Here is an 11,440-nt window from a genome sequence, read left to right on the forward strand (position 1 = left end):
CACACACACACACACACGAGTCGCAGCAGTGCTAATGACCCTCTCATTTTTTAACGTCTGTGGAAATGTTTTTGTTGTAATATCTGAGCAAGCCGCCACGCTACAGAGAACTGTAGACTCATTCATGAGTTTCTCAATGAGCAAAGTCAGTTTTAATATGCATACGTGTGTGTGTGTGTGTATTCGTGTAATTATACTTGTTTGAACACACACCATTTAATCTCCACTGGGCATTTAACATGCACAAAATTCCAGCTTTGTTATTTTCCCTCTTTATTTGCCTCTTGTCTTCCACAAAATAAATTCCCGGCCACAAGCTTTCCAGATGTAGTTTTTGTTTTATCTGATGGTTAACGTAGTTCAAGTAGTCTAAAGAATAAGGGCATTTTATGAACAGTTGAACCTTGAGTGCAGATGCACATTAAGATTTGTCCAACATTTTGTCATCTAAATATTAATTCCACTCTGTCGTATTTTATTTTAAGATTCTCTGTCGTCTGGTGATGATGAAGATTATGATGAAGATCCAGAAGATGCAGGTAATGGAAATGGTGAATTCTTAACTATTTTCTGACTGCATTTTTCTTGAGTTAAGCAATGTTGTTTGGTGTCAGTAAGGCATTCATTTTGGAGCCTTTTACTGCTTATAAATCTCACGATAAACAACCTTCTATGAAACTGTGTGAAATTAGTAATCTTACTAAGTCAATAACCTTAAAAGCAAAAGAACTCAAAGTTAGAAAAATGAAGTGAAGGGGACACAAATGGAAACAGGAAACATTTTTCATTTTTAACAATGATCTTTACCCCAAACTACCAAAATGCTGTTTCACCAACCCTAACTCGGAATATGCCTAAAGGTGGCTTGTGTTTCCATTTGTTAACAGCATCAAAAGAAAGTTTATGACAGCTCAAAATTCAGTTTACACCGAATTTCTGAACATGTCAAAATAAAAAAAGCACACAATCATTAACCGTTTCTAAGAACAAAGCAACCTCCAGCTGTTTTGTCACCTAGCAACAGTATTCTTAGCACTTAAACACCGAGCATTAATGTGTTCTCAAATTCGCATGTCAAAAATACAACCTGAGGTCCATGAAGGCAGCGTGAACTACGTTGTTAAGCTTAATGTGCAGCACCTGCCACACAGACTGCTGAATGAACCTGGGGGAGGGGCTGCTGTGAATGGGTTGGAGCTTTGTTTAAATGTTGGATTGTTATATTTTTCAGATTCTTTACAACTTTATTTCCCTTTGAATGCGAAAGGATAGATTTTAGGCTAGGTCAGTAATAAAATTGATTTTATCCCTATACTAAAGCTTGATATGGATAAATTCACTTATCTAATCAAAACAATAACTGAACTGCAGTTGTTTTCTTTACTAAAAATTTCAGATTACTCAGATTATTTCTATTGGCTTTTATTGGAGACCATGAATTCTGAGTATGAAGTATATACAGCAGTATGCAATATAAGTTACTTAAAGGTAAAACATTCCTCAAAAAGGAACCTCATTTATATATAACTTTGTTTTTTTTTTTTTACCTGACTATAATCTCAATAACTTCAACAGAGCTGGATGGTTTAAATAGTATGCAGGCAGTACTTTTCCCAAACAAAACATGATACTTGCCTCGAGACATCAAAGGTTATACAACCTCCTGATCAAGTCTCTATATCTTCTAGTTACTTTAGCGACTCTGGTGTTGCTAATGCTGAATTATTAGCCAACCTCATTAACAGTAACAGTGTTTGCTGTAGTCACACAGTGCTTTTGTGGAGCAGAAATGGTCTCTTCAGGTTATTCATCTCAACAGTTATTCTGCATTTTAGAATTTGGACTAATTTCAAACATGTCATCATGATGAAAGATTTTGTCTGCAGGAGCAACAAGAATCGCTTTGAAAGGAGGTTTTATTGGCAATTACATGACTTTCATTGGATTTATGCTACTGATTAGAGTTTTATATCTGTAATTGGGATTATACGGCTTTTATAAGTGCTCACTGTCTTGCTGTGCTCACATTAAAGCTTCTCCCCAGAGCACTAAACTAAATGCCACTATCGCACAGATCAAAAGCCTGTGGTTCTCCGGTGGATAACACCCCATTCTCAGCGCTCTGTTGTGATGTGAGCTGCTTTGGCACTCAGAGACGTGCGGAGTTCAGGTGCAGGTGAACAAAGAACGATGAGGGATGGCTTCTGCTGGCTGCGTGCGCTTTACACGCTCAGTTCTGTCAGTTAGCATGACTCCAGGGAGACAGAAAGCGTCTCCACCCCTCGGCGGGCTCTCGACCAGCCAGACGCCACACTGTGCTGCCTTTGTTGTACCGTACGGTGGGAGACAGCGGAAGGTGAGGCGCAAACAGTCAGAGACAGCCGAAAAAAACAAGAGGAGTGAAATGATGGAAATATGGCGAGAGAGGAAGAAATGATGGGATTGAGGTGAAGGGAGGGAGACAATAGAGAGTCTGATGCATACACTGAGAAGCCTGCAGAAAGAGATGGATGGATGGATTTAAGTTATATTCAAAACATTGCATTGAATACTTGGTTCATATTAGTTCAAAGAAGGACTTGATTAGACGAGTCTACTTCTTGACGTCAGTCTTCAACTGTCAGTGAAAAGCTGAAAAACGTGCCAGCAGTGTCAAGCGGTCCATCATGTCTTGAACTGAATCCCAGTCCACCTTAACTGCTTGACAAAATTGGTGCCAGAGGCGAAATATGGAACTGTTTCGGTGACGCAGCGACAGACGGACGCCCAACTGAAATAAAAGCCTGTCGCGTACAAAGCTCCAACCAAATCAAGCGCCATCACACTCGACTCAAAATGAAATGCTGAGACAGTGACAGTGGCTCACACTGCAGCTGCTGAAACAGCCCAAATGCCACATGGTCACCATTAATGTGTCACCCAATCTATTGTCATCAAACTACAATCATTACATGGTGACAGAGAGTGACAAGATGGACTGGCGGCCAAAAAAGAGCCAATGGTGTCCTCTCGTCACAGCTTTGTTTTCATCCCCAAACTCTCTCTCCCGTAATTTCCTTTCATATCTGTACTATCAAAATAAAAGCAAAACTCCCCCTAAAAATGCAAGCTTTTAGTAAAGACATCATGTCAAAAAAAGAAATAAAAAATGCATTTCCGTATAAATTGTCTGGGTTGTGGGGAGCTGCTGCTTTCCCATTTCTCTGCGGTTTTTTTTTTTTTTTTTTTTTAATGTGAAGGATTTCCTTACCGTTAGGAGACAGGAAATAAATCTGTATTTTAATGAGGCAGTTGTGTCTGATGGCAGCATGCAAATGGAGCTCTGAGGAAGACAGACTGTCAAAAATAAGTAAGAACTGTTAGTAAAGCTGGTGCTTGAAAAAACAATCCAGTTATAGATGTGGTAATCTGAAATTAGAAAAAATAGTTGTTATCGTAGCACTCCATATACTCGAGCACTCACCATTTAATGAACTCAGGAGTGTCTGGTAATATTCTTTGTCTTTTGGTCCTATCACTTTCAACATGTAATCCCTGCTCACTTCGGATGTTTGAGGATTAAGAATGTAATCTAGCTTCATGTTCATACAGTATTGCTTTTTATTTGAGGCATTTAGCTGATGCTCTTATCCAGAGAGATTACAGAAGAAAGCAGCAGAATAAGCTTTGGGAGTAACACTCCAGAAAGCTTCCTGTTGCTGTCTTTGTACTGAAAGTCACGGTGGATAATCTTAACACCTTGCAATGTATAACCTGAATGTGTTTGGATGCGCCGTTTGGAAAGCCTGGAGTGTTTCCTAAACAGGCCGAAGTGGCAGCAGCAGCAGCAGCTTACTGCAGATATCCTGAATGCCAGTAAATAGCCTCAGACTGCCAGACTTAATCTCTGGATGTAAATCTACCTCATGACATACGAGGCTCCGATTTCCTGGCCAAAAGGAGAAGGATTAGCCCAGAAACGTTAAACCCCTATCGCTGCTTAATGTCCGCTAAGCCACCGCTAATTAGCCGGCTGTAGCAGGAAGGAGCCATGTGATGAGCCACACAGCCAGACGGAGAGTCCCTGTCGGTGAGCGGAAGAACGTCCAACCACAGAGAGGGCGATAATAGAGATGTGGAGATGGTGAGAGAGTCAGGCAATTAATGAGGGAGAGGGGATAGAAAACATTCAGCTGATTGACAGCGAGACAGAGAAGAGAAGAGATGGCACAAAAAAGAGAAGATTTGAGGAGTTGAGTCACTCTGAGCTGTCACTGTAGCTGCCAGTTGAAATGATGCTGCTGGCCACAGCTGACTGTCCTCAGAGGAGAGACAGACAGAGAGAAAGACACACAGACAAGCTGCTGCAGTTATGAGCTCATTCTCCTCCAGCCTCCAGAACCCGCTCAGCTGTCTCCCAAGGCCTTCTGGGAAAAGACAGAGAAGATAGACGCCTGCCCAGCAGCCACAGTAATTCCTGTGGAGACGACGCTGCGCACAATTGATATTATCGACCAATTTCTGAGAGTGACACCAATTTGTGTTTCATTTTTATTTAAAAAGATAGACAGCTATACAGTTACCTCTGTATCTATCAGCTACGCTATCAGGAGAAAGCAGGTGAAGGTTCAGCAGGCCTTCACACACATACTGTTACTGACCAAACTGTGAGGTTGATTTTACTTTTCTGATGGGAACCTCATGGGTTGCAGAAAAATCCACAAAGTCATTTTAAATTATGAGTTAAATGAGAAATAATAATATCTAAACAAAAGGGGAACAAAAGATACATCATACATATTCACATTAATTGAATTACACAAAATATGCTGAATAAACGATTAAAATATTTGAAAAAGGAAGATGACTGATTGCTCTTCATACTCAAACGTACATTAGAAGATGTATTGGGTGCTCTTGCAAACAAACAAAAAGGCAGCAGGCACTCCAAAATAAACCAACGAGAAAGGAATAAATTAAAAAGCCTTTATTGTAATGGCCATTTCAGGAAAGAAAAAGCCAACATGTCTGACCACTGGAGGTCTTCATCAGGGCTTTAAACTAACAAATGGTTGGTTTAAAATGCCTGAACAGATCCTTAGAGGAGCATTTCACCATTTAGTCATCATAGACGATTACCAACAAAAAGTGAATGCCTCGTCGTAATAGAAAATATTTCACCTGTCTTGACTTATGACTGTCCAGTACTTCTTCCCCTTTGACCTCTCAGAATATGTTTGAAAATGGCAAAACCTGCTAGCAAGATGAAGAAGAAAAGGTCACGCCTCACACGATGAATATGAGTTATTGAAGTGAGCATTTTTTGCAGTGTGGAAAGCCATGTACACACTCAGAGCCTGTGTAAAGTGAAAGGGCAGTGTGTGTGTGTGTTGGGGGGGAGGAATGTTAACAGAGCCTAATCTGTACTGTGCTGTGCTCCTGAGCTATGCAGCCTCCTTGTTTACCCTGGCAGGAGAGCAGAGAGCCGGTCGTCGGGCCACGCAACGCTGCTCCGCGGCCGCCATTCCTCCGACTCTGTTTGCCTTGAGTCCCTGCAGGCCCTCCGGGGCAGCGTGCCTTCAAAGAGTGCCAGTGTAATCTGTAATGAAATCTGCCTGTGTGCTCGCAGGCGTCAGTGAGGGCAAATTATACAATTACACAATTAGACCCCCTCCTCCTTTTCCCTAGATCGGTGTCTGAGCGCTGAAGGGCCTTGTGCCGTGGCGATCTGTACCGCAGTGTGTCTTGCTCCAGGTAATTGCTGTTGCACTGAAGTTGGGCTGATGGAGAGCCGCAGTCACGCTCCCCCGACCCGCAACACAGAGCAAAGAGTCAGAGGAAAAGTGAACAGAAAGCTGCAGGGTTTGTGTGTGTGAGTGTGTTTTCATGTGTGTGTGGAACACTCATAACGGCAATGTTTAGTCCAAATACAAAGAAAATGTAACTCAGCACTCAGACAGTGCATACCCCTGCCAAGGCTGCACAGTCCTCGAAACCTGTTATTTCAATAACTGTAAGTATTCAGAAAATTTTAATCTGGATCTGCATCAAAATACACACAGTGGCAGACAGTCACACATATGCCAGATTTTTCCTTCCTTTGAGTAAGTGCAGTAGTTCATGAGAAAATATCGAAAATATTTTTTTAAATAAAAAGCCCTATCTTGCAAAAAAATAAATCATTAGAAAAATTCCTGGATGCCTACCAAAAAGTGATCATTTCTGTTTTGGCCTATGGCCTAACTCTACAACAAATTACACTGAAATTAGTAACACTTGTTAACTAATGGACAAACGTCCAAAGTGACTGAAAATGTCCCATTATCTGAGTTTTGGGAGCCCTGGCTCTCGGCCTGACTCTTGACCCAACCGTGTGGTTGAGGCGGGCATGTAAAATGTAAAAAAGCAAGAAATATGCTCATTTGCATATACTACCCACATTGTAATGATACTGATTGAAAAAGTTTCCTTTTAAGTAGCAGCAGGTATCCAGAACATATGCTTATATGGTAATGTGAAATATATAACCTGACTTTTGTATTTGCTATATACTGGTAGCTGCAATAGAATACCCTACTGCCCAGTAAACCTATCTAGTGAATGTATGAGTGTCTGTGCGTGTGAATGAGATATAACTCCTCCCGCTGACTGACCTCTCCCTGTCGGAGTTTAGTGATTTCTGTTATGGAGTCTGTTATCGAACGTTAACCAAACAAACAGCACAACGGGATTACAGTCGAGTATTTTTAGGCTCCCAGAGAGATCCCCCTCCTCGGTTAACCTCTGCTGCTGACAGGTGGAGCTCAGAGGAGATGCTATGGTAAACCAGTTTCCACTACAGTAAGTGCATATCCACTCAGGGCAGGGTTATCTCCAGAGCCCCCCTCCCGTCCCGTCCCTGTGGGGTTTGAGGGGTATCTGCTCTGGTCCCCTCCGCCTTCCTCCTAGAAAATCCCACTCCCCTCCGCTGAGGAAATACCATCCAGCCAATTAGACACGGGATGGGATTCCTGTGTGTTGCTCAGCATACAGAGCGGGACTCCACAGTAAATCAAAAACAAGCTGAAATCCAAATATCGACTGCTGTTTCTGAATGGGAAAATGCAGTTTTTACTTCTTATGACGGTGCATGAGCCTTTTAAAGTGAGCTGTTGAGAATCCACAGAGCCAACAAATCACATTTGTCTCATTTTTGGAGGATCAGAAAGAAACTCAGTGTGTTATTTTACATAAAATACTACCAAATAAAATGACTCAAAAGAAGGAAATCACCTCTAGATAATAATCTATTTTTACTTGGAATAAACATATCTTTATTTATTCACAGCACTCATTGCTCAAACTCACTCTGAATTTCTAAAAATGTAAAGCAGTGGAAGGAAGTGATGGTGTTTGTGGTGTGGATGAGTAGATGAGTAGAAGATGAACAGAATGGAAGAAAATTTACAGACAGTCGGAGGAAGAAGACGTCACTGCACTGCCCACTCAGTTTGACTGACAGGTGATCTTGTGCAGAAACACAGCAGTTAGCACTTAGCCGCTAAAGGTCAGCGAATAAACCAATGCTCAGTGTGTTTTTGGGACAAAACCATGGAGACGAGACGAGGACCCCGGCACGTGCTGAATCCACACAGACGTCTATTTTGGCTTAACAACTGAAGGATCATAAGCCGTATGAAGGTGTTTTCAGGCCCAGATCAGTTCAGGAGCAGCAGCAGGAGGAAGAGGAGGAGGAGGGAGGGAGGGAGGGAGGAAGGACCACACATCAGGAGAGAGACTGTTTAAAAACTCAATGTGTGTTTCTCTTTGACCGTGTGTGTGTGTGTGTGTGTGTGTGTGGCTGATTACGATGCCAAGAAAACAATGTGTTCAGACTCCTTGGAGGGTTGTCCCACGCTGCGCCGAGTGTCGCTCCAAATACGCCGAGACAGAGGAGACACAGAGAGAGAGAAGTAATGAAATCTAACAGACATTTCCCTTTTAAGGTGGAGGCAGCTTGTGTGTGCGTGTGGTTGCACGTGGGGAGCGTTTGTCTTAGCGAGCTGGGGAGTCTCTAACTCAAGCAGGGAGCAGTGTTCAGCTGCTCCATTAGAGTTTGTAAACACACGCAAACACACACAGACTTCATAGTCTGTTCAATAGAGTGAAGTAACGTTCTGTTTGTTTGCTTTCTAAGAAGATACGTCTGTGTCTTTCATCACTGAATCTCCCTCTCAGTCTGGTTGTAATTACTCTGTGAAGCTGGAGCCAAAGTTTGATGGCAGCAGCCAAAGAGATGTGTGTCAGAAATATATCAGAAGACCCCAGACATTATGATAAACAGTCACACACACGTGTTGGATCAGAGACAATCACAGATAGGTGATATTTGAATGTCTCTAAGTGACATCTCACCTGGGTTGCCCTGATGAGATAAAAACCCGCCCATGTGCTGTTGGAGGGTGAGACCCGGGTCTGATAGCACCCACACATAAAAACACACACACACACACAAGCACAGACATTGAGATGGTAATTAGCTCCTCTCTCTCCTCCTGCTTTTAGAAAAGTAAAAGAGACATCTGATGACCGGTCAGCCACCTCCCCAGCCTTTGTCCCGGGAAACACACTCACACACAGACCTATAAAGGGAGTGAGCGAGCCATGCCTCAGTGCTCTCACCCTCCACACCCACACAGCAGGAACAATAGGCCTCTCTGACTCGCTACACTCTCTTTGTCCACCGTCTTCTCAATACAACTCAATAAATCGCCCTGACAGGTTTCCAAACTCTTAGGATCGGACGATTCAAATGAACTCCTGCATTGTTATTGTGGAAAGAAGATGATGAGCGTTGTTTGGTCCTTGTGACGCTTCACACACCCATTTTGTGTTCTTTCAACATCCGTCAAACTGTGTTTTACACAGTTAACACATCTTGAACTTAACTGTGTCTCTTGGGACAGAAGGGTTGGGCTTGACGAGAGAAAAGATGGGTGCAGGTACTGTGTGTTGTTTATCAGTGCGGTGAGGGAAGACCTCCAGTGAAAACCACAGCCTCACATCTGTTCTGGCAAAATACATAACTCGTACAAGATGGACCAATTTGGAGACAGGGCAGAAGAGCAAGTTCCTCCTGTCTGTGCCATCTTTTAGCAATTACAAAAACATGTAACAATGAATTCCTGGAGGGTCTATCCCAAAAAATTTCTATAATCTAAGAATACACCAGAAAATGGAAAACTAGGGGATGATCTGTTAGGATAAGAAAATGGTTCATCTCAGCAGAGCAAGTCAATCCCCAAAGACCTCAAAACAAAAACCTTCAAGTGTCAGGTTTTGACCTGGTAATAACGCAATCATTGAAGTGATTTGGTACCAGCTACATAAATAACAATTAACTATTAAATAAACTATCACAAGGGTATAATTATAAATACTGTGTCATTTTAATGGTCAGGATTGAGACCTGAAAGGTTTGCATCTAAGTTGCATTTTGTTTATAAAGATTTTTGACTTGACTTGGACTTGAGACTGGACATCTTGAATGACTCAATCCTTGAGAGTTATTTCTAGTAACTTGACTTGAGACACTTCAGCACTGGATACAACTGTCCATTAAATGTTATATACAAATACAGCGTGTTTTCCATGACTGACGCAACACCCTGTTTTGTGTTTCACCAACAGAGGCTCCATACTGGACCAGGCCTGACCGGATGGACAAGAAACTTTTGGCCGTTCCAGCAGCCAACACCGTGAAGTTCCGCTGTGCCGCGGCTGGAAACCCAACACCGAGCATCCACTGGCTGAAGAACGGCAAAGAGTTCAAGGGAGAGCAGAGGATGGGAGGAATCAAGGTGAGAGGACTTCAAACATGTTAACACCTAAAGGTTACAGGAGGGGGGCTGTGATTTAAAGATTCAAATCCTTAAACCAGCTCCAAAAAGATCTGCCTGGAAGAGGTGATGCTCTGCCCTCCTTGAGCTACCCTTAAAGTGCTTTTTAGCAAGGCATCTTAATCCCCTGCTATTCCAGTGGAGCCGCTGTGTGTCCATCAGTAGATCTGTGTGAGTGTTGGGATGCTCCCTGGTGTGAATTTCTATAACTGGAAGAGTGTGAAGCAGAGTGTTGAAAGAGCGCTCATGCTCGATGAATCTACTCCCGGTAAATAAAGGTCAGAAAAACTTGCCGTAGGCCTGGATGCCCCCAGCAGTACTCGGGCCACTCCAAGCCTACTGAAATAAATTTAGAGGGTCGAACTGCTGTGCTGAAAACAGAGTGGTACACAGATACATGCATGCTCGCGTGATAGCTCAGTGTTGACAGTAATGCAGTGCAGCAAACAGCTGTTGTACTCAGTTTTGTCATCGGATTCACTCTAAACACTGAGCTCTCATGTGGAATGGCACTGCTTAAAGTAACAGGGCTTGGTTTACTTTTGTGTTCCTTTAATGGCCCTGAGCTGTAGGATTAAAAGACAAGTCAGTGTGGTAAGAAGATCGGAATTCAAACAGTCAAAACGTGTGTTTTGGTACAAAATAAACTCAAACCTAATGACATAGAAATCCTAGTTTACCCTGAGATGTAACTTCTTCCACGATCATTCTGTGCTGTGTCTTATTCCCCTTCTCTCTCAGTCCTCACACTGCCTTAATGAGGTTCACACACTTTAAGTGCAAAACATTGGTCCCGTTCTTATATTCAAAACTGTATTTTTTTTTTTTAATGGTGAACTTACCTTAGCAAGGCACTTTACTTTAAAAGTGACTGCATTCCCAAGTTATTTCCAATTTAAAGTAAGTTTCCTTTAACCACTTAATCTGTTTCTCAGACTGTACTTAAGGCCAGTACTTCTGCTTCTTCATGTAGCTCTGCTTCGTTGAGAAAGAATCTTATAAAAACACAAAAGAGTAAGCAAAATTAAAGAACAAGTCTAGGGTCAAAACATAAATAATTGAGGCTAACAGGGATAGAAAAGTTTATTGTAGTGTTCACTTTAAAGCGAGTCTGTGTTACTTTTGCTAAACAACAGTCACCGCAACCTAAAGTGACAATTACAGGATAATGCTGAATGATAAAACCTACAGTAGCACAAAAGAAAGGAGTCATTCAGTTAGTACTGACTAGTTAATGTCCATTATAGAGCAAAGTTATTTCTTCTGTCAAAAGTTACACAATCTCCCTTTAATTAAATGTTATGTTGCAGAATCTACAGCAAGAAAATAAGCAGAAACGAGGCAAAGTGGCCATTTAAATCTTTAAATTGCATCTTCTAACTTGGGCAGAGTAAACATGTGCCAGGCTGGTAGTTAGGCAATGAGGGACACTTTCTCCCCAGCGGAGGCTTGGCATTTAAAGAGTTAAATGTAATGAGATCCTGCAGCTATTAACAGTTTACAAAGATCTCCAACATCTGCTCCCAGCAGACCAACAGCAGTTGTCTCCCTCCCTCTGTCCCCACTCTCTCTCTCACACACAC

The 11,440-nt window shown here is 42.2% G+C and overlaps 1 protein-coding gene across 4 annotated transcripts in view; it reads left to right on the forward strand.

Moving 5' to 3' along the window:
• The window catches only part of fgfr3 (fibroblast growth factor receptor 3), a 75,505-nt gene that overhangs the window by 32,501 nt on the left and 31,564 nt on the right, over positions 1-11,440 (forward strand). For all 4 annotated transcript variants that reach the window (XM_035674052.1, XM_035674053.1, XM_035674054.1 and 1 more), the window contains exons 4-5: positions 486-539; positions 9,649-9,818. In XM_035674052.1, coding sequence (XP_035529945.1) covers positions 486-539; positions 9,649-9,818 — 224 coding nt within the window. The remainder of the gene's footprint in view (positions 1-485; positions 540-9,648; positions 9,819-11,440) is intronic.

The sequence above is a fragment of the Morone saxatilis genome, unplaced genomic scaffold (assembly GCF_004916995.1).
Source record: "Morone saxatilis isolate NCDOM2014 unplaced genomic scaffold, NCSU_SB_2.0 Contig3, whole genome shotgun sequence".
Classification (NCBI taxonomy): domain Eukaryota; kingdom Metazoa; phylum Chordata; class Actinopteri; family Moronidae; genus Morone; species Morone saxatilis.